General features: G+C 41.1%; 1 protein-coding gene across 3 annotated transcripts; it reads left to right on the top strand.

The window, feature by feature from the left end:
- The first annotated feature begins 211 nt into the window (after positions 1-211).
- Positions 212-24,511, top strand: LOC109877238 (NACHT, LRR and PYD domains-containing protein 12). Of its 3 annotated transcripts, none has more exons than XM_031814452.1 (12): positions 212-321; positions 7,097-7,314; positions 7,424-7,587; positions 7,733-7,774; positions 8,830-10,657; positions 12,564-12,737; positions 13,761-13,937; positions 14,116-14,289; positions 14,925-15,098; positions 23,163-23,333; positions 23,422-23,471; positions 23,616-24,511. In XM_031814452.1, the coding sequence occupies exons 2-12, from the start codon at positions 7,118-7,120 to the stop codon at positions 24,149-24,151; spliced, it is 3,687 nt and encodes a 1,228-aa protein (XP_031670312.1). In that variant the 5' UTR covers positions 212-321; positions 7,097-7,117; the 3' UTR covers positions 24,152-24,511. The 3 variants fall into 3 exon arrangements, with proteins under 3 accessions (XP_031670312.1, XP_031670313.1, XP_031670311.1); XM_031814453.1 differs by having other exon boundaries at positions 23,422-23,496; XM_031814451.1 differs by lacking the exon at positions 212-321 and having other exon boundaries at positions 6,363-7,314; positions 23,616-24,509.
- Positions 24,512-25,429: the final 918 nt, after the last annotated feature.

Raw genomic sequence — 25,429 nt, 5'->3', positions numbered from 1 at the left:
AGTATGTGCACACTTAGAAAAACAGTGAATCTGTGTTTTCACACTTAGAAAATATCTAATAGAATATAAAGTGCACTAGCCAAACAATAGACCATCTGGAACTCTGTACTGTTGGAGACTTTCTGAGAACGGCACTTATCTTCGTAGAGATTGTTTGCTGACAGTCCTGCTGTGCCCTGATCTAAGATAACAACCTGACAAGACAGGGGTTCTCTTTCTCTTTCTCTTTCATTCTCGCTCTCTCTGTCTTTCTTTCTTTCTCTCTCTCACACACACAATAACATGACATTCACACCGCAGTAAATTTCTATTACCAGAAAGGTAAGGATCTTCTTTTAATAATTACAATATGTTCGATTTGTTTTGGAGTAACTTCTGAAGTAAATCTTTGTTGAACCGAATATTTAGATTCACCTTAAGGAGGAATGGAAACACTAGGATTTACAACACCAGCTAACTGTAAATCGCCATATTGGCATTGTTGCGTCACTGGCAGGATAGAACATTATGGAACTCCCAAAAATGGCTGAATTTACCAAGTAGCTCTGAGTCTGAGAATTAGTTTATTACAGAGAATGAAATTATGTTAGTTAGGGAGCCAATAAACCTACTGAAGCCGTTTGTTTGAGCCGACCATTGCCCGAGATCAGAGTTCGTTTTCGTAGCAGTAACAACACAGATATGCCGCCTGAAACACCTCAGCTAGAGGGTCTGCGTAGCAAAACGAACAGGTGTGAGTGGGGATGCTGCCAGATAGAGTAGGTGTGTGTGTGTGTTGTAGAGAGATGGTGGCGATACAGCACAAAATCCCAGCGGATGGTGGCTGTATTACATCCAGTCAGAGGTTCCAGTCAGTCTGTCTGGATGGTGGCTGTATTACATCCAGTCAGAGGTTCCAGTCAGTCTGTCTGGATGGTGACTGTATTACATCCAGTCAGAGGTTCCAGTCAGTCTGTCTGGATGGTGGCTGTATTACATCCAGTCAGAGGTTCCAGTCAGTCTGTCTGGATGGTGACTGTATTACATCCAGTCAGAGGTTCCAGTCAGTCTGTCTGGATGGTGGCTACATCCAGTCAGAGGTTCCAGTCAGTCTGTCTGGATGGTGGCTGTATTACATCCAGTCAGAGGTTCCAGTCAGTCTGTCTGGATGGTGGCTGTATTACATCCAGTCAGAGGTTCCAGTCAGTCTGTCTGGATGGTGGCTGTATTTCATCCAGTCAGAGGTTCCAGTCAGTCTGTCTGGATGGTGGCTGTATTCCATCCAGTCAGAGGTTCCAGTCAGTCTGTCTGGATGGTGACTGTATTACATCCAGTCAGAGGTTCCAGTCAGTCTGTCTGGATGGTGGCTGTATTCCATCCAGTCAGAGGTTCCAGTCAGTCTGTCTGGATGGTGGCTGTATTACATCCAGCTTCAAGCGTAACCAGATAAAACTACATTCAGTACGTACTAATCCCATGTCCCTGCCGCTAGAGTGACTTCAACCAGCTTTCACTGCCATCTATTGGAAAGGAATGGTAACTACGCTGGGCAGCTAGTTGGCAGAGTTAAAGTAGACTTCAACCAGCTTCCACTGCCATCTATTGGAAAGGAATGGTAACTACGCTGGGCAGCTAGTTGGCAGAGTTAAAACCTGTTAAGGCTATGGCAGAATACTGCCCCCTTTGGAGGAATGCGTGCCCATAGTAAACTGACAAAAAATCTGTCATAAATTGCTAATATATGCATATAATAAATATTATTGAATAGAAAACACTCTAAAGCTTCTAAAACCATTCAAATTATGTCTCTATGTAAAGCAGAACTCACAGGGCAGCCATTCTTCCAAACTCTTTCTGTCAGCAGAAAAGTTGGCCCAACTTTGACGTCATCGCCCCCACCCTTCCCAACAAGCTACAGATCTGGGAACAGTTCCTATCTCTTCAGCGCGATGTCCTCTTTCAATGGGGCGCTTCATTGTGAAACTCTTTGGCGGGAAGAAACCCTCGGGTCGCGCAATAATATGTGCGCGCCTCTGTGTTTTTCTCTCTCTGTTCCAAGATCCACCAAACGATATAGGCTTGTCCTTTCGGGCTAAGGATTTTTATGTATGTTTATAACATGTTTTAGCTCGATTCTGAACTTAGTTTGACCAGTTTAGTCGACATATAATATGTAATTTTGAAGTTTTGATGCGCAACCCATAGAATTTTGGATGCATTTCAGCCGAAATTAGTCGCGTTTGATAACCCAAAGACACACATTTGAAAGGCAAACGCTGGTTTTGGTAAGTATGACTTCTTCCACGACTTCTGATCGAACAACGGCAAAGGTAAGGGAATATTTATATGGTTATTATGTGTTTCTGTGGACTCCGAAATAGCGGAGCCATATTGCTAATCTATGAGCGCCGTCTCATATTATTGACAAGTGAATGAATTCTGTAACGTTAAAAATAAATGTAACACAGCTGTTTTATTAAGAAGAAGTGTATCTTTCTAACTATATGTAGAACATGTATATTTAGTCAACGTTTATGATGTGTATTTCTGTTATCTGGCAGAGTTAAAATAATTTCTCCGGACATTGTAGTAGCATTTTTTGAACATGACGTTCAATGTAAACAGTGATTTATGGATATAAATGGCATATTATTGAAAAAAACATAAATGTACTGTATAACATGTCCTATTCCTGTCATCTGATGAAGATTTTCAAAAGGTTAGTGAATAATTTTTCTTTTAATCCTGCTTTTGTGATTGCATCTATTGTTCCACAAATATGGCTATGTAAATTAGCCTATCTTTTGGTGGTGGTTTGACATAAATATGTGCTATGTTTTCGCCGTAAAACATTTTAGAAATCTGACTTGCTGGCTAGATGAACAAGGTGTTTATCTTTCATTTGAGCTATTGGACCTGTTAATGTGTGGAGGTTAAATATTTCTAAGAATATTTTTGCGTTCTGTGCGCCACTGTGTCAGTTGAGCAGGGGGGGATGGTACCCCTAGAGGTACGTGTGGCGTGATGTCGTTAAAGTAAACTTCAATAATATATGCCATTTAGCAGACGCCTTTATCCAAAGCGAACAGGGTACATGGTAGTGGAATCAGATCAGAAACAGGATTACAATTTTGATATCATGGACGGTCAGTCCTTGCATCTATAGCTCTGTCTATGAATTTGTGAGTGGTTACATTTCTCCAGCCCCGTCCCTCAGCTTTTTACCGAATAAGGAGCAGGGAGACACTTATTGTTTCTACTGATGATTCCCACTTTAAGAAAATAAGATGCAGATTAAATACACATGAAAATGTTACAGATTCTATAAATGTCCCATCACTCAGACAGTTAGTGAATACACAGCATCCAGCACAGCAAACAATCATTCAAATGTATTTTACAAAAGCCCTTTTTACATCAAAAATAATAACCACAGTGGTTATAGAGGGTGCAACAGTTCAACACCACAGTGGTTATAGAGGGTGCAACAGTTCAACACCTCAGGAGCAAATGTCAGTTGTCTTTTCATAGCTGAGCATTCATAGGTTGAGAGAGAATCGAAACAGCAGGATTGGGACAAGATAGCACATCCATTGAAACGGGTAAACAAATCGGTTGAAAAATAATTCCACTCCGATTCCCTTTATGGATGGGTGTATCTTTGAATTTGCTGTTGAATTTGCTGCTCCTTCTCAGAACACCAGCCCGCTCCCCCAAAGTGATTGATAGTAGATATTGGCTCACTCTGTGATGATTGTGATTCTGAGCTCTCAGGTTCACACAGCGAGTTCTGGTCTTCAATGATCTCACTCTCCGTCAACTCCATCTGTGGCGTATAGGGGACTCAGTATCAGTATACAGGACTTGGTTGTATACTGATGGTCGTGAGCGCAATCTAGCTGGGCCCTGAGTTCTTTAGTGATGGTCCCAGTGGACCTCTTCTCCACCGCAGCACAGGAACACTCTGGCACCCAGGGGTCAGTTTGGCATGCTGTACTAACCATTCTTTCCTGTTGGTAGATAACAAATAAGGCACCTATTAGGCTATAGTTAGTTGAAGTCGGAAGTTTACATACACTTTAGCCAGATACATTTAAACTCAAGTTTTTCACCATTCCTGACATTTAATCCAAGTAAAAATCCCCTGTCTTAGGACAGTTAGGATCACCATTTCATTTTAAGAATGTGAAATGTCATAATAATAGTAGAGAGGATTTTTATTTAAGCTTTCATTTATTTCAGCACATTCCCAGTGGGTCAGAAGTTTACATACACTCAATTAGTATTTGGTAGCATTGCCTTTAGATTGTTTACATTTTGGGTAGCCTTCCCAAGCTTCCCACAATAAGTTGGGTGAATTTTGGCCCATTCCTCCTGACAGAGCTGGTGTAATTGAGTCAGGGTTGTAGGCCTCCTTGCTCGCACACACCTTTTCAGTTCTGCCCACACATTTTCTATAGGATTGAGGTCAGGGCTTTGTGATGGCCACTCCAATACCTTGACTTTGTTGTCCTTAAGCCATTTTGCCACAACTTTGGAAGTATGCTTGGGGTCATTGTCCATTTGGAAGACCCATTTGCGACCAAGCTTTAACTTCCTGACTGATGTCTTGAGATGTTGCTTCAATATATCCATATAATTTTCCTCCGTCATGATGCCATCTATTTTTTGAAGTGCACCAGTCCCTTCTGCAGAAAAGTACCCCCACAACATGATGCTGCCACCCCCGTGCTTCACGGTTGGGATGGTGTTCTTCGGCTTGCAAGCATCCCCCTTTTTCCTCCAAACATAACGATGGTCATTATGGCCAAACAGTTCTATTTTTGTTTCATTAGACCAGAGGACATTTCTCAAAAAAGTACGATCTTTGTCCCCATGTGCAGTTGCAAACCGTAGTCTGGCTTTATTATGGCGGTTTTGTAGCAGTGGCTTCTTCCTTTCTGAGCAGCCTTTCAGGTTATGTCGATATCGGACTCGTTTTACTGTGGATATAGATACTTTTGTACCTGTTTCCTCCAGCATCTTCACAAGGTCCATTGCTGTTGTTCTGGGATTGATTTGCAGTTTTCACACAAAAGTACACTCATCTCTAGGAGACAGAACGCGTCTCCTTCCTGAGCGGTATGATAGCTGCGCGGTCTCATGGTGTTTATACTTGCGTAGTATTGTTTGTTCAGCTGAACGTGGTACAAAATTGCTCCCAAGAATGAACCAGACTTGTGGAGGTCTACAGTTTTTTTCTGAGGTCTTGGCTGATTTCTTTTGATTTTCCCATGATGTCAAGCAAAGAGGCACTGAGTTTGAAGGTATGCCTTGAAATACATGCACAGGTACACCCCCAATTGACTCAAATTATGTTAATTAGCCTATCGGAAACCTCTAAAGCCATGACATTGTCTGGAACTTTCCAAGCTGTTTTAAGGCACAGTCAACTTAATGTATGTAAACTTCTGACCCACTGGAATTGTGATATAGTGAAATAATCTGTCTGTAAACTATTTTTGGAAAAATTACTTGTGTCATGCACAAAGTAGATGTCCTAACCGACTTGCAAAAACTATAGTTCGTTAACAAGACATTTGTGGTGGTTGGAAAAACAAGCTTTAAGGACTCCAACCTATGTGTATGTAAACTTCTGACTTCAACTGTATAATCAAAAATCACTACATAAACTTGAAATAAACAATAGCCTTAGAGATTTGCATGTACCTCCTCTGCCTCCTGCAGTCTCCTCCAGGATGAAAACATGTTCGGGAATGAAGATGTCATCCTGTAAAACAAATGTTTTGTTCAGACAACTGAACCCCAACTTCAGTTGGTATCGGCTGGCTGGCTGGCTAGCTGGGAGGGCAGGCAGGCAGGCAGCGTCAGTCTAGCTAAATGAGGTGGAGCTAACAAAACATTACAACAACAAAAAATCTGTCAACAAAAATATATTACAGTAACGTTACTTAACTATCTGAGGTGGAAGCTATCTAACATTACCTAATAACAGGAGTACACAGAAACTGTTGCAACTTTAGTTGCAGTTGAGTTGCTTGCTGACGTTATTTGATGGGGGGTGTTACACAGAACACTTCAGAAGCAATTAGGTTACATTCAACTATATGTAACCGATGTGAAATGGCTAGCTAGTTAGCGGTGGTGCGCGCTAATAGCGTTTCAATCTCTGACGTCACTCGCTTTGAGACCTTGAAGTAGTGGTTCCCCTTGCTCTGCAAGGGCCGCGGCTTTTGTGGAGCGATGGGTAACGATGCTTCGTGGGTGTCAGTTGTTGATGTGTGCAGAGGGTCCCTGGTTTGAGCCCGGGTATGGGCGAGGGGACGGAGTAAAGTTATACTGTTACATTGATGTTGTTGACCCGGATCACTGGTTGCTGCGGAAAAGGGGGGTGAGTGTAACCGATGTGAAATGGCTAGCTAGTTAGCGGTAGTACGCGCTAATAGCGGTTCAATCGGTGACGTCAGTTGCCGCATCGAAAGTGCCCTTCATCGCAAAGTCTGCCTCCTCGAAGTGCTGTCTGCACATCCTACAAGCTCAAGCTGGCATGTCCTTCCTCTTTGGGACATGAAGCCACTTCTTCAAAAGTTGTGAGGCCTTGGGCAGCCGATGGTAGTTTACCAAGGGATTCTTTTGGAGCCAATTCCTATAGCCTGGCGCTATACAGTTCATGTTTGAATGACTACTTGTTGTTGCCATCTTCGTTGTCCGCACCTGACCTCACTCTCTTCAATTCACTCTCCGCGTGAAAGCTCAATACCACAGACAATTTGCTATGACAATTTAAAATAGCGCTGACCATAGCTCAAATAAACCTTGTCGGCGATCAAAATACAAAAAATATAGATGTTTTTATGTTAAATTAACATGTTTAGTGCTTAGATTTGCTTCCTAAACTGTTTCCATTCCCCTTTAAATCAGATGCTACTGATATGGTGGAACAGAAGGTTAAGTGTTCTCGACAATTTATCAAACTCGAATGGATTGGCAATACATAAGAGTAAAATATATTTGTAACTTTTCTAGGTAACAGCTATTGTCTTTAATTTGGTATGGTTTAGAACACATTTTCTGAAGAATACAACTATGTTTTCATGAGTTCACTCATGTTCCATAGATTGAGACTTGAGAGAAAGAGATGGGGAGCAATTGCTCCAAAGGGAGGAGAGAAGATAGGGACACAACCACTTTCTCCAAAGGGAGGAGAGAAGATAGGGACACAACCACTTTCTCCAAAAATAAAAGTTTGTCTTGGAGAAGAAAAAAGCGGCACACTGAAGGGAGGATCGCAGAGGGGAACAGTCTCATTGGTGGAGAAACTCCCTGTCAACAAAGGTGAGACCAATTTCCCTGAAATGGTTTGTCGGTTTTGCATTGTGTTGTAGTACAAGGGTGAGGACACAGGGGCCAGTGTTACCTCTATTTATCTCTTTGTCTCTCCTAGTCTTCCTAGCCTACAATCCCCGTTCTCACCAGCATACAATCCCCAGTTTTCCCTCACAGCTGAGGGTGGAAGCAATCTATGTGCCCCAGTGATCAGCAATAATGAAGTAGGAGGTAGCATCAACATCACTCAGAACATCACTCAGAATGTCATTCAGAACAACGGTAAAAACATAACTCTTCCTCTTTCTTTACATAACTGTGAGGAAAAAATATCCACCAGCACATTAAATTCATACTGTATTCAATCAAGTCACCTTCAGAACTGTAGGAGAATATCATATATTTTCCTTTTTTGTTCAAATTCTAGATGACTCCTCCCAGGTTGCACAATGCAGTGACACACAAAAAAGGTAAGGTGTCAAACGTTTTACTTTAGAGAGTGTGTGTGTGTGTTTAAAATACAAGTTTTGTGGTTGAACCCTCTCTCTCTTTCTGCAGTGAGTTGCATGGTGATCTATTCTACCTGTCCCCAGAGTGCAGAGAGACCCAGAGCGTGTCGAGGAACACACACTGCCATTCACTACCACCACAATATGAAGATGAAGACAAAATACATCTTTAATTATAAGCACATATGCATTATTATGATGTGTGACATAGGAGCTAATAGGTTATATTGCATTGTGTATTGTGCATATGCATGCACATATAATGCATTATGAAGAGGGTATTCATAGATGTTACCATAGATACAGTATAAGTAAGTATGGACTCAAAAGGAGTAGGATGAGGAATGGAATGAGTTGAATAAGATGACTACTGATAAAGGAGTAGGATGAGGAATGGAATGAGTTGAATAAGATGACTACTGATAAAGGAGTAGGATGAGGAATGGAATGAGTTGAATAAGATGACTACTGATAAAGGAGTAGGATGAGGAATGGAATGAGTTGAATAAGATGACTACTGATAAAGGAGTATGATGAGGAATGGTGAATAATTAGTTGACTACTGACAAATTAAGAAAAAACTATGAAAACCTCACAGCACCTCACTAGACCTTATAGTGGTTTATTAGTAGGCAGTCTCAATGAAAACCCCACAGCACCTCACTAGACATTATAGTGGTTTATTAGTAGGCAGTCTCATGAAAACCCCACAGCACCTCACTAGATCTTATAGTGGTTTATTAGTAGGCAGTCTCAATGAAAACCCCACAGCACCTCACTAGACCTTATAGTGGTTTATTAGTAGGCAGTCTCAATGAAAACCCCACAGCACCTCACTAGACATTATAGTGGTTTATTAGTAGGCAGTCTCATGAAAACCCCACAGCGCCTCACTAGATCTTATAGTGGTTTATTAGTAGACAGTCTCAACCGTATGAGTGAAAGGTGGATAAGACTTCTTCTTCATCTTATGCTCTAATAACGAAGCTGTTTTATTCTGACTCTGTCCTTACAGAACTCATACAGAGAGTTAAAGAGGAACATAAAGCCAGTCTGAAGAAGAAGTTTAGGTTTGTGTTTGAAGGCACTGCAGAGGAAGAAACTCCCCTGAACAGCATCTACACACAGCTCTATATCACGCTGGGAGAGAATGAAGGAGTTAATAAAGAACATGAGGTTTGGCAGATTGAATATACATCCAGGAGAGAAACATCGTCGGACACTCCAATCAACTCTAATGACATATTCAAACCCTTAGCTGGACAAGAGAAAGAAGAGAAGAGACCCATTAAAACTGTGCTGACAAAGGGAATTGCTGGCATTGGAAAAACAGTCTCCGTGCAGAAGTTCGTCCTTGACTGGGTCGAAGGAAAAGCCAATCAGGATTTGGATTTCATCTTTGTCCTCCCTTTCAGAGAGCTGCATTCGATCAAAGATGATGAGTTAAGTCTTCATGGACTTATAAATGACTTCCACCCTGAACTTACAGAGATAAAAGATGCAAAGATATATGCTACCAGCAAAGTTCTGTTCATCTTTGATGGTCTGGATGAAAAGCGACATCCACTCAAGTTCAATACCAAGAGGGTGACTGATGTTACAAAGACAGGTAACAATGTAGATGTATTGGTGACAAACCTCATCGAGGAGAAGCTGCTTCCCAAAGCTCTGATCTGGATAACCTCTAGACCTGCAGCAGCCAATCAGATTCCCCGTAGATACATCAACCTGGTGACAGAAGTAAGAGGGTTCGATGAGCGACAGAAAGAGGAGTACTTCAAAAAGAGGGTCAAGAATGGGGAAGTTGCCAGAAGAATCATCGCACACATTACAACATCGAGAACTTTCCAAATCATGTGCCACATACCAGTCTTCTGTTGGATTTCCGCTAAGGTTCTTGAGGAACTGTTGAGAGAAAATGTGAATGGAGAAATCCCTACAACTCTGACTGAGATGTACACTCACTTCCTGCTCATTCAAATACAGCTGGCACAAAAGGATCCTGGGCATGAGAGGGATAAACAGAAGATCTGGGAATCAAATAAAGACTTCCTTCTGAAGCTGGGAAAGCTAGCGTTTGAACATCTGGAGAAACGCAATCTCATGTTCTATGAGGAAGACCTGAATGAATATGGCATTGACATAAGTGAAGTTGCAGTCTACTCTGCGTTGTGCACAGAAATCTTTAAAGAAGAGAAGGTGTACAAAAAGAAGGTGTACTGCTTCATGCATCTGACCATTCAGGAGTTTGTTGCTGCCCTCTTTGTTTTCCACTGTTTCACAACCAAGAGCCTCAAGACGTCATCGAGCCTCAAGTCTTTTCTGATGGAAGGTTCAGAACCATATCTCAAAGCTATCTTGGAGAACGAGCCTGTAGACCTTCCCTTGGATGAGTTGATGGAGATTACCATGTACAATTCTGTGTCCAGAGAGAATGGAGAGATGGACATGTTCCTCCGCTTCCTTCTTGGAATGTCTATGGAATCCGTTCAGTGCCTCCTACAAGGCCTGCTGCCAAAGACAGAGAACAGTTCAGAGATTGTTAAAGAAATGAAGATAATACTTAAGGAGATGGATCTAATTGATGTGTCCCCTGAGAGGTGCCTCAATCTCTTCTCTTTGACTGAAGAAGTTAAAGACCATTCCCTACATGAAGACATTCAGAGATATCTGTCAGAAAAGGAAGAAGACAGAGAGCTCTCACCCGCTCATTGCTCAGTACTGGCCTATGTACTTCTGATGTCAGAGAAGGTGTTGGATGAGTTTGTCCTGAAGAAATATAAAACCTCCCAAAAGGGGTTTTTCAGACTTCTTCCAGCTGTGAGGAACTGCAGAAAGGCAATGTAAGAAAGATCGTCAAAATTCACACATACCAAATAACAATGAATATACTGAATTGTTATTGTTTTCATTACCCATTACCTCTTTGACCCGAAATGCAATAAGCATGCTGTTGAGAAATCAGCATAGTCTGTATTTGGATGACTGTTAGTATGGAACATATACACTGGTGTAGCTTAGTTACTCCGGGCGCCCATAAAGTCGGCATTTGGTGGTTAGAGCGTTGGGCCAGTAACCGAAAGGTTGTTAGATCAAATCCTTGAGCTGACAGGGTAAAAATATGTCGTTCTACCCCTGAACAAGGTAGTTCACCCACTGTTCCTAGGCTGTTATTGTAAATAAGAATTGGTTCTTAAAAACTTCTTATGGCTGCAATCCCGTTAATGGGATCGATATGACAACTGCCAGTGAAAGTGCAGGGCACCAAATTCAAAACAACAGAAATCTCATAATTACATGTATTCTATACCGTTTTAAAGGTAATCTTGTTGTTAATCCCACCACAGTGTCCGATTTCAAATAGGCTTTACAGCGAAAGCACCACAAATGATTATGTTAGGTCACCACCAACTTAAATCTCAGTATACATTGGCGCGTTACGTTCACTAGTTCCAAAAACATCCGGTGATATTGCAGAGAGCCACATCATTTTACAGAAATACTAATTATAAATGTCGATGAAAATACAATTGTTAGACATGGAAATATAGATATACCTCTCCTTAATGCAACCGCTGTGTCCGATTTTCAAAAAAGCTTTACGGAAAAAGCAAACCATGCAATAATCTGAGAAGGCGCTCAGAAAAAGAAAATAAATCATCCGCCATGTTGGAGTCAACAGAAATCAGAAATAACATTATAAATATTCCCTTACCTTTGATGGTCTTCATTAGAATGCACTCCCAGGAATCCTAGTTTCACAATAAATGTTTGATAATGTCCATTATTTATGTCCAAGTAGCTACTTTTGTTAGGGCGTTAGGTACACAAATCCAAACACTCGTGCAGGTACAGCATAACGTCGGACAAAAACTTCCAAAAGTTATATTACAGGTCGTAGAAACATTTCAAACTAAGTATAGAATCAATCTTTAGGATGTTTTTATCATAAATCTTCAATAACGTTCCAACTGGAGAATTCCTATGTCTGTAGAAAAGCCATGGAACGCAGGCCGCTATCATGTGAAATGCGCGTGACCAGGACCTGGCTCTCGGCCAGACCACTGACACAGTTTTAGAAACTTCAGTGTTTTCTATCCAATACTAATAATAAAATGCATATATTAGCAACTGGGACTGAGGAGCAGGCCGTTTACTCTGGGCACCTCTGGGCACCTTTCATCCAAGCTACTCAATACTGCCCTGAGGCCATAAGACATTTTAACTGACTTGCCTAGTTAAATAAAGGTTCAATAAAATACAAAAATTCCACCTTGAACCGTCAGGTTCGCTCGACATTATTCATGGTTTCCTCACGCGTAAAGGTGGTGGAATTAAGTCAAGGGCAGAATACGAAATATTTGTAGACACACCTCCACCACACCTTCATTTGATCAAGCTCCACCTCAAATGAATAGTGGGTGAATAGTATTCAAGGTCAAAAATACTCAGAGAAAATCACATAAAAAGGGAATTCCATTCCATTTAAGCGCGCTTAACTCAGGTCAGAATTGGGGCCTGTGTGCAAACAGAAATTATGGAGAACTGTGCAGATCCAAATCCTCACAGGCATAATTAGGGCAGCAGGTAGTCTAGCAGTTAAGACTGATGGGCCAGGAACCGCAAGGTTGCTGGTTCGAATCCCTGAGTTGACTAGATGAAAAGCAAGGCCCTTAACCCTATTCGCTCTTATAAGTCTGCTAAATGACTCAAATGTAGACTAAATGTAATTTTCCTCTGTTTCTGCAGAATTGAAGGTGTTTATCTGGATAGATGGTACTGTGCAGCGTTGGCCTCAGCTCTCCAGTTACCAAACTCACCATTGAGAGAACTGCACCTGATAGATTCAATCTTGATGGATTCAGATGTGGATGTGCTCTGTACTGGACTGTCTAGCCAAGACTGTAAACTGGAAGCACTGAGGTAATTGAAGAGATTTTTTATTAGATTTTTTAAAATAGAAAAATACATTTTATGTCAGCAAGTGCCGTTGAATGATGAGGTAACATTTTCTTTCTTGTATGTGTTAATATTTTCTTTGTCACTACTATGACCGTTTAGGAAAACATTTGCCTCAAATTGACTTATGCTGTGTTTGCGTGCTAGTCACAACTAGAAACTAGGAAATCTTTGACTTGCTAACTGGTTGTAGTTTTACGCGTGCCGCGTTCAATTAGTTAGTAAGTCGGAAATGTAATAGTTTCCTTCTTCTTCTAGCACGTGAATGCGGCATTAATCGAGCATCTGATGCAATTACGCAAGATTTTAGTGTGTTCAAGATGACATATTACTGCAAACCATGTCCTAATGCCACACAAAAACAAACTTTCTCATTAGTCGTCGCACCAGTCTGGCATCGATACCAGTTATGTTACGTGCATCTGTCCACAAGATATAACAGCATGTCTCACAAAACAATCTGCCTCAATGTGTTGATGAAGCAAGCTGCCTTAATGTGTTGATGAAACAAGCTGCCTTAATGTGTTGATGAAGCAAGCTGCCTTAATGTGTTGATGAAGCAAGCTGCCTTAATGTGTTGATGAAGCAAGCTGCCTTAATGTGTTGATGAAGCAAGCTGCCTTAATGTGTTGATGAAGCAAGCTGCCTTAATGTGTTGATGAAGCAAGCTGCCTTAATGTGTTGATGAAGCAAGCTGCCTTAATGTGTTGATGAAGCAAGCTGCCTTAATGTGTTGATGAAGCAAGCTGCCTTAATGTGTTGATGAAGCAAGCTGCCTTAATGTGTTGATGAAGCAAGCTGCCTTAATGTGTTGATGAAGCAAGCTGCCTTAATGTGTTGATGAAGCAAGCTGCCTTAATGTGTTGATGAAACAAGCTGCCTTAATGTGTTGATGAAACAAGCTGCCTTAATGTGTTGATGAAACAAGCTGCCTTAATGTGTTGATGAAGCAAGCTGCCTTAAAATGCATTATATCTGCAATTGCAGTCTCTGCGGGAATGGACTCGTAAAAAAGGGCCGTGATCATTTGGTCTCCTCTATAAAAACAGTTCTCAGCTGCCACCTGAGAGAGCTGGGCTTGAGTAACTTCACACTGCGGGATTCTGTAGTTGAGGTACTCTCTACTGGACTAGGGAGTCAACACTGTAAACTGGAGATACTGAGGTCAGTAGTTTTTCTGTTAGTACATCAATTTGGACTGTGAATTCAAAGTCATTCATTTCTTTGTCAGGGGTTGTTTGATTTACTAAATAAATGCAGGCGTTTTGATTTAGCATGTTGGGATCTTTGAATTACAAACAAAATGCATGTTATAATAAAATGAAATAAATATTGTGTACAGGCTGAATCGAAATACACTAACAGACGACTTCTGTGAAGTACTAGTCTCAGCTATCAGCTCAAATTCCTCTCATCTGAAAGAGCTGGACATTGTTCACTGTGACCTGATCGATTTAAGAGTGGAGCTGCTCTCCACTGGACTCAAAAGTCCACATTGTAAACTGGAGAAATTGAGGTCAGTATGTTTCTTGTTCTCAGGTTTGTATTTCATGAAGGATATAGGCAGGGTAGCCTAGTGGTTAGAGCGTTGGACTAGTAACCGAAAGGTTGCAAGTTCTAAATCTGTCGTTCTGCCCCTGAACAGGCAGTTAACCCACTGTTCCTAGGCCGTCATTGAAAATAAGAATTTGTTCTTAACTGACTTGCCTAGTTAAATAAAGGTAAAATAAAAAATATAGCCTGATTATTTTCACTGATCTCCACAATCAACTCCACACTTTCAATGTTAAAGAAATATTATGGAGTATTTCTAAAACATCCCATGGATATTGTGGACAGGCAGTGATCAGGGGGAGGTTATACCAAATTCCAAGACACTAAGTACATATTCCTTGGAGCAAGGTCAACATAACAGGTTAACAGGGATGTCATTAAGAGGCCAATGTTGATTTTAAGACAGCTACAGAGTTCAACAGCTGATATAGCAGAAAACGGTGCATGGATCAAAAACAGATCTGGGACACAGGATAAAAGGTTTGGGCCAAATCCAACTAAACAGGTCGCTGAGTAAAACGGTTTCAATCGTGATGGTGGCTGGCAGGGACTGGGGACGTTCTGTCTTCATATGTTTCTTTGAAATGTTTCATTTAGGCTCTATCAATGTAATCTCAATAACGAAAGTTGTGAAGCACTGGCATCAGCTCTTCAGACCATCCCCTCACACCTGAGAGAGCTGGATCTGAGTAACAATGACCTGAAGGACTCAGGAGTAAAGCTGCTGTCTACTGCACTGGGGAATCCCCACTGTAATCTGGAGACTCTGAGGTTGGTAGGCTACTCTCTTTTCTATGTTTAGTTATTATATTGATTGAATAATAACGTTTGAAAATAACAACTCATTTGCATATACATATGAGCTTAGTTTAATAAATTAGCACGTCATTTCTCTCTATCCAAACAACTCTTTCTAAGGTATCGGCCCAAAGAGAATTTTTAACTGCCCCATCACAATCTCCTGTCAACTTTTACCATGGCTTTTACCCAAAGACATGTGACATTAGGCTACTTATCCATGATTGGTATCATCTAGGGCTCTATTCAAACTGAAGCCTTACAGATTCCTTGAAAGAAATGTGAAGGTCATTTCCGATTCCGCTGACATGCAGCGTGAATGCATTATCCGCTCAAGCGGGAACAAAGCCTTGACATTTCAACCCTGCTGGTAACATGTTTAGTCGTCGGGTAAAACTTGGGCCTTTTATAAACGCATTTCATGCAATTCTACGTCATTTTACATGACTGGAGGCTTTGGCAGAAACTTTTATTTTATACTGCACAAATGATCGAAATGGCAGGCTACTTTGACACTGACAAACTGAACGAGGTAAAGTTTATATTCACACATTCGGACATTCAACAGACATTCATCAGACATTCAACAGACATTCGCCAAAAGCCATTTAAAAATCAATAACTAATTCACCGTTTGTCACAGAATCATCAAACTTTATATGATTTATTCTATAAATGTCTAACATACTTTTACAACCTTTGTTTTGAGTATAAATTCCAGTTGATTTGATAGAAATACATAATCTATAAAATGCCATTTAAAGCAGTATAAATGAATAACGTTTTCACTGACTATGTTATGTCATAATCATCAAACTAGGTTAAAATGTAAAAATCAATAACTAATTCACCGTTTGTCACAGAATCATCAAACTAGATATGATTTATTCTATAAATGTCTAACATACTTTTACAACCTTTGCTTTAAGTAGAAATTCCAGTTTCAATTTGATAGAAATACATAAAATCTCAAATATTGCCCCTAAAGATGAAGAAATCAATAACTAATTCAGTGATTGTCGCAGAAAAAAAGTGAAATTATGCATATATTTGCAATAATTTAAAGAAATGTTCATTTCAAGTGTAATTTGTTCTATATGAAGTTGTACTATGTTTACAATCTTAAATTGTATGCCAAATCAATGTTTGCATTTTTAGTGCAACAGTTCCACATTATAAAGTAGTTAAAAGGCACAACAGTTATTTATATGTCTCTAATTTAACAGCAAAGAGCCCCCTTCCAAATAATTTTCTATTTGGGCTTTGTTGAAGTCCTTCGTTGTCATCCCAGACAAGCTGAATGGTACCATCTCCTGTGGTAATAGACTCAACTGTTCAACACTTACAGCCAAATGTTTAATACCCCGGGTATTCCCAGAACATATTCTGGAACGTCTATAGATTCAGTTGTCACTTTATTAGGTACAACCCCCTATGCATCTGGAACCGTGTGAATTCAAAACAGTTGATGAAACTGGGAAAGGAGATGGAGTGTTCATGTTTTTATGTCCACTTGGAGTTTTTTTTACAGTCAATACAAGCCGAGTGTTGGAATTATTTAAAAAAAACAGTTTTGGAACTTTTCTGAGTTACAAAAGACCATCACAGACTGCTGTCATTTAGCACATTTCTAAAGTTCAAACAGAAACAGAATACCTGAATATTTCTCTGCTTTAGTGTCTAGCAAGCCAAGACCACTGGAATAGGGTGGTGAACCTAATAAAGTGGCAACTGAGTGTAGATATCACAAACAACTATTTTTGAGCAGTGTCTGTTATACGTTTGATCAATGGGTATAATGGTAAATCTGATCCCCAAGCTCCTCATAGGCTCACTTGGATATATAGAGTTGGAGGTAAAGAAAGAAATATGAAACTAGGACATTAAAATACTGCAGAAATCTTTCATCGACATACAATATGTATTTTAAAGTATAAATACCCTTCTAAGACCACTGTCTTTCTGGATGTTTTGAAAGGTTTACAAGTAGTTATTTCTGCAAGAAATGTGCATTGAAAGGTATTTGGTAATACCTATGTGGGTGACGTAGTTTCTACACTGGTATAATGGGTATAATGTGTGGTAGTTGCACACATCCCTGCTGAATTATGTAGAGCTGATTTGGGCCAGTTTATATTTTTTTCATGCTCTTTTGTGAAAAACCACATATTCACAGAGGCTTTGTGCTAGCAGTTTAAGAGAGAAAGAGAGCAAATAGCATAGGGACAGCCTGGTTGAAGTCCTAGTTTTAATGATTAGTGCCAGTAGATTGCAGAGGGGTTCACATACAGTTCAGAGAAAAATCATAATGTAAACATTCAGACCAAAAACAAAACATGTACTGTCCACTTCTTACATTAGTGTTTTTATTGTTATCCACCCTCTAGTATATTTCAATACCCATGCTAATATATATATATAGTATTTTTTTATTTTTTTTTATTTTATTTTACCTTTATTTAACCAGGTAGGCAAGTTGAGAACAAGTTCTCATTTACAATTGCGACCTGGCCAAGATAAAGCAAAGCAGTTCGACAGATAAAACGACACAGAGTTACACATGGAGTAAAAACAAACATACAGTCAATAATGCAGTATAAACAAGTCTATATACAATGTGAGCAAATGAGGTGAGAAGGGAGGTAAAGGCAAAAAAAGGCCATGATGGCAAAGTAAATACAATATAGCAAGTAAAATACTGGAATGGTAGTTTTGCAATGGAAGAATGTGCAAAGTAGAAATAAAAAAATAATGGGGTGCAAAGGAGCAAAATAAATAAATAAATAAAAATTAAATACAGTTGGGAAAGAGGTAGTTGTTTGGGCTAAATTTTAGGTGGGCTATGTACAGGTGCAGTAATCTGTGAGCTGCTCTGACAGTTGGTGCTTAAAGCTAGTGAGGGAGATAAGTGTTTCCAGTTTCAGAGATTTTTGTAGTTCGTTCCAGTCATTGGCAGCAGAGAACTGGAAGGAGAGGCGGCCAAAGAAAGAATTGGTCTTGGGGGTGACTAGAGAGATATACCTGCTGGAGCGTGTGCTACAGGTGGGAGATGCTATGGTGACCAGCGAGCTGAGATAAGGGGGGACTTTACCTAGCAGGGTCTTGTAGATGACATGGAGCCAGTGGGTTTGGCGACGAGTATGAAGCGAGGGCCAGCCAACGAGAGCGTACAGGTCGCAATGGTGGGTAGTATATGGGGCTTTGGTGATAAAACGGATTGCACTGTGATAGACTGCATCCAATTTGTTGAGTAGGGTATTGGAGGCTATTTTGTAAATGACATCGCCAAAGTCGAGGGTTGGTAGGATGGTCAGTTTTACAAGGGTATGTTTGGCAGCATGAGTGAAGGATGCTTTGTTGCGAAATAGGAAGCCAATTCTAGATTTAACTTTGGATTGGAGATGTTTGATATGGGTCTGGAAGGAGAGTTTACAGTCTAACCAGACACCTAAGTATTTGTAGTTGTCCACGTATTCTAAGTCAGAGCCGTCCAGAGTAGTGATGTTGGACAGGCGGGTAGGTGCAGGTAGCGATCGGTTGAAGAGCATGCATTTAGTTTTACTTGTATTTAAGAGCAATTGGAGGCCACGGAAGGAGAGTTGTATGGCATTGAAGCTTGCCTGGAGGGTTGTTAACACAGTGTCCAAAGAAGGGCCGGAAGTATACAGAATGGTGTCGTCTGCGTAGAGGTGGATCAGGGACTCACCAGCAGCAAGAGCGACCTCATTGATGTATACAGAGAAGAGAGTCGGTCCAAGAATTGAACCCTGTGGCACCCCCATAGAGACTGCCAGAGGTCCGGACAGCAGACCCTCCGACTTGACACACTGAACTCTATCAGAGAAGTAGTTGGTGAACCAGGCGAGGCAATCATTTGAGAAACCAAGGCTGTCGAGTCTGCCGATGAGGATATGGTGATTGACAGAGTCGAAAGCCTTGGCCAGATCAATGAATACGGCTGCACAGTAATGTTTCTTATCGATGGCGGTTAAGATATCGTTTAGGACCTTGAGCGTGGCTGAGGTGCACCCATGACCAGCTCTGAAACCAGATTGCATAGCAGAGAAGGTATGGTGAGATTCGAAATGGTCGGTAATCTGTTTGTTGACTTGGCTTTCGAAGACCTTAGAAAGGCACGGTAGGATAGATATAGGTCTGTAGCAGTTTGGGTCAAGAGTGTCCCCCCCTTTGAAGAGGGGGATGACCGCAGCTGCTTTCCAATCTTTGGGAATCTCAGACGACACGAAAGAGAGGTTGAACAGGCTAGTAATAGGGGTGGCAACAATTTCGGCAGATAATTTTAGAAAGAAAGGGTCCAGATTGTCTAGCCCGGCTGATTTGTAGGGGTCCAGATTTTGCAGCTCTTTCAGAACATCAGCTGAATGGATTTGGGAGAAGGAGAAATGGGGAAGGCTTGGGCGAGTTGCTGTTGGGGGTGCAGTGCTGTTGTCCGGGGTAGGAGTAGCCAGGTGGAAAGCATGGCCAGCCGTAGAAAAATGCTTATTGAAATTCTCAATTATGGTGGATTTATCAGTGGTGACAGTGTTTCCTATCTTCAGTGCAGTGGGCAGCTGGGAGGAGGTGTTCTTATTCTCCATGGACTTTACAGTGTCCCAGAACTTTTTTGAGTTAGTGTTGCAGGAAGCAAATTTCTGCTTGAAAAAGCTAGCCTTGGCTTTTCTAACTGCCTGTGTATAATGATTTCTAGCTTCCCTGAACAGCTGCATATCACGGGGGCTGTTCGATGCTAATGCAGAACGCCATAGGATGTTTTTGTGTTGGTTAAGGGCAGTCAGGTCTGGGGAGAACCAAGGGCTATATCTGTTCCTGGTTCTAAATTTCTTGAATGGGGCATGTTTATTTAAGATGGTTAGGAAGGCATTTTTAAAAAATATCCAGGCATCCTCTACTGACGGGATGAGATCAATATCCTTCCAGGATACCCCGGCCAGGTCGATTAGAAAGGCCTGCTCGCAGAAGTGTTTCAGGGAGCGTTTTACAGTGATGAGTGGAGGTCGTTTGACCGCTGACCCATTACGGATGCAGGCAATGAGGCAGTGATCGCTGAGATCTTGGTTGAAGACAGCAGAGGTGTATTTAGAGGGGAAGTTGGTTAGGATGATATCTATGAGGGTGCCCGTGTTTAAGGTTTTGGGGAGGTACCTGGTAGGTTCATTGATTATTTGTGTGAGATTGAGGGCATCAAGTTTAGATTGTAGGATGGCTGGGGTGTTAAGCATGTTCCAGTTTAGGTCGCCTAGCAGCACGAACTCTGAAGATAGATGGGGGGCAATCAGTTCACATATGGTGTCCAGAGCACAGCTGGGGGCAGAGGGTGGTCTATAGCAGGCGGCAACGGTGAGAGACTTGTTTTTAGAGAGGTGGATTTTTAAAAGTAGAAGTTCAAATTGTTTGGGTACAGACCTGGATAGTAGGACAGAACTCTGCAGGCTATCTTTGCAGTAGATTGCAACACCGCCCCCTTTGGCAGTTCTATCTTGTCTGAAAATGTTGTAGTTTGGAATTAAAACTTCAGAATTTTAGGTGGTCTTCCTAAGCCAGGATTCAGACACAGCTAGAACATCCGGGTTGGCAGAGTGTGCTAAAGCAGTGAATAGAACAAACTTAGGGAGGAGGCTTCTAATGTTAACATGCATGAAACCAAGGCTATTACGGTTACAGAAGTCGTCAAAAGAGAGCGCCTGGGGAATAGGAGTGGAGCTAGGCACTGCAGGGCCTGGATTCACCTCTACATCGCCAGAGGAACATAGGAGTAGAATAAGGGTACGGCTAAAAGCTATGAGAATTGGTCGTCTAGAACGTCTGGAACATAGAGTAAAAGGAGGTTTCTGGGGGCGATAAAATAGCATCAAGGTATAATGTACAGACAAATGTATGGCAGGATGTGAATACAGTGGAGGTAAACCTAGGTATTGAGTGATGAAGAGAGAGATATTGTCTCTAGAAACATCGTTGAAACCAGGAGATGTCATTGCATGTGTGGGTGGTGGAACTAATAGGTTGGATAAGGTATAGTGAGCAGGACTAGAGGCTCTACAGTGAAATAAGCCAATAAACACTAACCAGAACAGAAATGGACAAGACATATTGACATTAAGGATAGGCATGCTTAGTCGAGTGATCAAAAGGGTCCGGTGAGTGGAGAGGTTGGTTGGTGATTTAGACAGCTAGCCAGGGCATCGGTAGCAAGCTAGCATAGGATGGAGGTCTGTTAGCCACCCCTTACGTTCCGTCAGTAGATTAGTGGGGTTCCGTGTGGTAGAGGGGATTAATCCAAATCACACAACAACAACCAAAATAAAAACAATAGATATAGTTATAGAGGCCCAAGAAGAAAATATAATAATAATAATTTAAAAAATAATTTTAAAAAAAAATAATAATAAAAAAATTGTCAGATTGTCTATTCAGATAGCAGCCGGTAAGACAGCTAACGGTTAGCAGGCCGCAGATGGGCGTTCAGGTAACGTCGCGACGGAGGAGCCGGCCGAATAACTCCTTCGGGTAGATAACGTCGGCAGTCCAGTTGTGAAGGCCCGGTGGGGCTCCGCGAAGGCAGTAAAACGGGTCCGGATAGGTGACTGCAGCCCAGGTGTGATTGATGGAACTCAGGAGTGATTGACGGAGCTTGCTAGCTCCGATGGTCACACGGATAGCAGCTAGCTAGCTGTGAGATCCGGGTATGAATGTCCAGGGACATGGAGAGAAAAATTGGTCCGGTATGTTCCGTTCCGAGCCGCGCTGCGCCGTACAGAACTGGCGATAGATTTTCGAGCTAAAGGATAGCTGATGACCACAAACCGTGGTTAGCTGAATATTAACGATTTGCCAGTAAAGGAGCTAACTAGCTTCTGAACTAGCTTCTGGATTAGCTTCTGGCTAGTTTCAGGCTAGCTTCTTGGAGTTTCTGGCTAGCTTCTTGGAGGATTACAGATCTGAGGTAAATAATACTTTTTTATAAATATACATTGGTGAGGCGGGTTGCAGGAGAGTGTTTTGAAGATGAGTTGATGGAAAATAAAAATAAAATGTATGTGAAAAAGTTGTAAATATATATATATACAGGACACGACAAGACGTCGTATATACGTACACTACCGTTCAAAAGTTTGGGGTCACTTTGAAATGTTTTTGAAAGAAAAGCAATTGTTTTGTCCATGAAAATAACATCAAATAAAATAACATCAAATTGATCAGAAATACAGTGTAGACACTGTTAATGTTGTAAATGAATATTGTAGCTGGAAACGGCTGATATTTAATGGAATATCTACATAGACATGGATCGCTTTTATTATAATTTTTACATTGCAAAAAGTTTAAATAATTTTTCAGGAGAGGTATCGGATCCGGTCCAATAGGTTCCAGAACACAACAGTCTAAAACGGAGAAGATTAAACACAAGGCGGAAATGTTTTGTACCAAAAATTGCACCCAAAAGTTGTGAACGTCAATATACATCGCTCTAGAATTAACCAATGCATGTAGTTGACAATAGGAGAACGATAACAAATTGCACGAATGATTTAGATTTTTCGTGTCAGCTTTCTTTTCTGACTGACGAGTTTGTTTAGGCTACATGATCATCTGATCAAACATCAACACTGTTCTATCCCACCAAGGGGAACACTTAACGTTACTGTAAGTAGACCGTTTTCTCTTGTCATGTAGTCTCCGTGTCAGTATGTTTAATCCCCATCGATATGTCAACTTTGATAAATAAACACGTGGGTCCGAACTTTTTGTTCCATGTCTACAATTTCCAACGATACCCCCCCATCCTTTTGAGACATCGTTTCACACTTTTCCCCGATAGTAAAGTACAGGAGAAAAGGTGCTTTGCAAAGGTAATCCTATGAATATTGTCTATTTCTATTTTGAAAGCAATCCTATGGCAGATAGGTGTATCATAAGGTTGGTGTGTCTTGAACCTTGTAATTTGGTCTCATGTCTGAATCTGCTGTGAGTAATAAAAGCAAGATTTATGCGCCAAGGATCGTCATTACCTCTTTGCAGGCTACCATTCTGTAGAGTCACAAAGGAAGGCTGTGATTCTCTGGCTTCAGCACTAACGTCAAACCCCTCCCACCTGAGAGAGCTGGACCTGAGCTACAATTACCCAGGAGACTCAGGAGTGAAGATGCTCTCTGCTACTATGGAAGATCCAGCCTGTAGACTGAACATCAAGTAAGTGCAGTTGATGAAAATAATGCAAGATACTCTAGTAAGACCTTTGAGTATGTTCACACTATCTGTTCTCCTGCCTCTCGCACAGTATTGACCAGAACGATGAGTGCTGGGTGAAACTGGAGCTGCTGAAGAAGTGTAAGAATACATTATACTTGACATGGTACATAATGAAGTATTATACTACACATAAACATAGTTTTAAAATAGTTTGACAGCCCTGGTAACAATACACTCCTGATTTAATCCAGCTGATCCTCTCCTCTTACCTCTTGTCTACAGATGCCTGTGATCTCACACTGGACCCAAACACAGCAAACAAACACCTCTCTCTGTCTGAAGGAAACAGAGTGGTGAGATATGAGATTAAGAAACAGCCATATCCTGATCACCCAGAGAGATTTTATGACGCTTTTCAGGTTCTTTGTAGAGAGGGTCTGACCGAGCGCCATTACTGGGAAACGGAGTCAAGTGATGACGTTGTTCTCGGAGTGACCTACAAAGGAATCAAAAGAAAAGGCAGCATCTCCAACGACGTTGTCATTGGACACAATGACAAGTCCTGGTGTATGGAGTACAAAACACATTTTTGTCATAATGGCGCAGCTATTACATTCCCCCCCTTTAGGAACCACTCTAGGCACAGAATAGGAATGTATCTGGACTGGCCGGCCGGCACTCTGTCCTTCTACACGGTCTTCTCTGAAACATTGACCCATATGTACACATTCCACACCACATTCACTGAGCCGCTCTATCCAGCTTTTGGACTAGGTAGCTGTATCCCTTGCTCAGTGTCCTTGTGCCAGGTAGAGTAGCCTTCTCGGTCCTGGAGGAACACCTGAGTCTCCATGACAACAGTCACACACACACCCTTTGGTTCTAACACAACCATGTGACTTGATGCGGTTGACAGTGGTCATGACTTCAGATATGTATATTATATTATTATATTCCTGTGACTGTACATCCATGTTCTGTAATGTTAGTGCAGTTATGTGAAATGCTTTTGACTTTGAATAGGATACAATTTATTGTTAAGTGTGATCAAATACTTTGTAAATATTAGTTTGTTAAATATGTGTTGCTTCAAACAGGAACCACAACACACCCGTCTCTGTCTGTGTACAGTAGGCCAGAGTTTCTCAAGAGGAATAAAGCTTTGGTTTAGACACTCATTTAATTTTAGCTTTGACTGATATTGGTCAATGTTGGTGGTGAATATTGAAGTGAATTTGGTGGATGGCCAGATAGAGGTATAAACACACAACCTTCTATACCAGATAGAGGTATAAACACACAACCTTCTGGACCAGATAGAGGTATAAACACACAACCTTCTATACCAGATAGAGGTATAAACACACAACCTTCTATACCAGATAGAGGTATAAACACACAACCTTCTGGACCAGATAGAGGTATAAACACACAACCTTCTATACCAGATAGAGGTATAAACACACAACCTTCTATACCAGATAGAGGTATAAACACACAACCTTCTGGACCAGATAGAGGTATAAACACACAACCTTCTGGACCAGATAGAGGTATAAACACACAACCTTCTAGACCAGATAGAGGTATAAACACACAACCTTCTATACCAGATAGAGGTATAAACAGACAACCTTAATTCCTATTGATTATTTTTATACATGACAGGTTTGGAGCAGAAGCAGGGAGACTGAGTGGAGGGAATAGAAATGCGTATATGGTCCTCATACAGTGCCTTGCGAAAGTATTCGGCCCCCTTGAACTTTGCGACCTTTTGCCACATTTCAGGCTTCAAACATAAAGATATAAAACTGTATTTTTTTGTGAAGAATCAACAACAAGTGGGACACAATCATGAAGTGGAACGACATTTATTGGATATTTCAAACTTTTTTAACAAATCAAAAACTGAAAAATTGGGCGTGCAAAATTATTCAGCCCCCTTAAGTTAATACTTTGTAGCGCCACCTTTTGCTGCGATTACAGCTGTAAGTCGCTTGGGGTATGTCTCTATCAGTTTTGCACATCGAGAGACTGACATTTTTTCCCATTCCTCCTTGCAAAACAGCTCGAGCTCAGTGAGGTTGGATGGAGAG

This window comes from Oncorhynchus kisutch, unplaced genomic scaffold (genome assembly GCF_002021735.2).
Source record: "Oncorhynchus kisutch isolate 150728-3 unplaced genomic scaffold, Okis_V2 Okis06b-Okis10b_hom, whole genome shotgun sequence".
Lineage (NCBI taxonomy): Eukaryota > Metazoa > Chordata > Actinopteri > Salmoniformes > Salmonidae > Oncorhynchus > Oncorhynchus kisutch.
The sequence above is the reverse complement of the archived record's forward strand: the minus strand, read 5'-3'. Positions and strand labels throughout refer to the sequence as shown.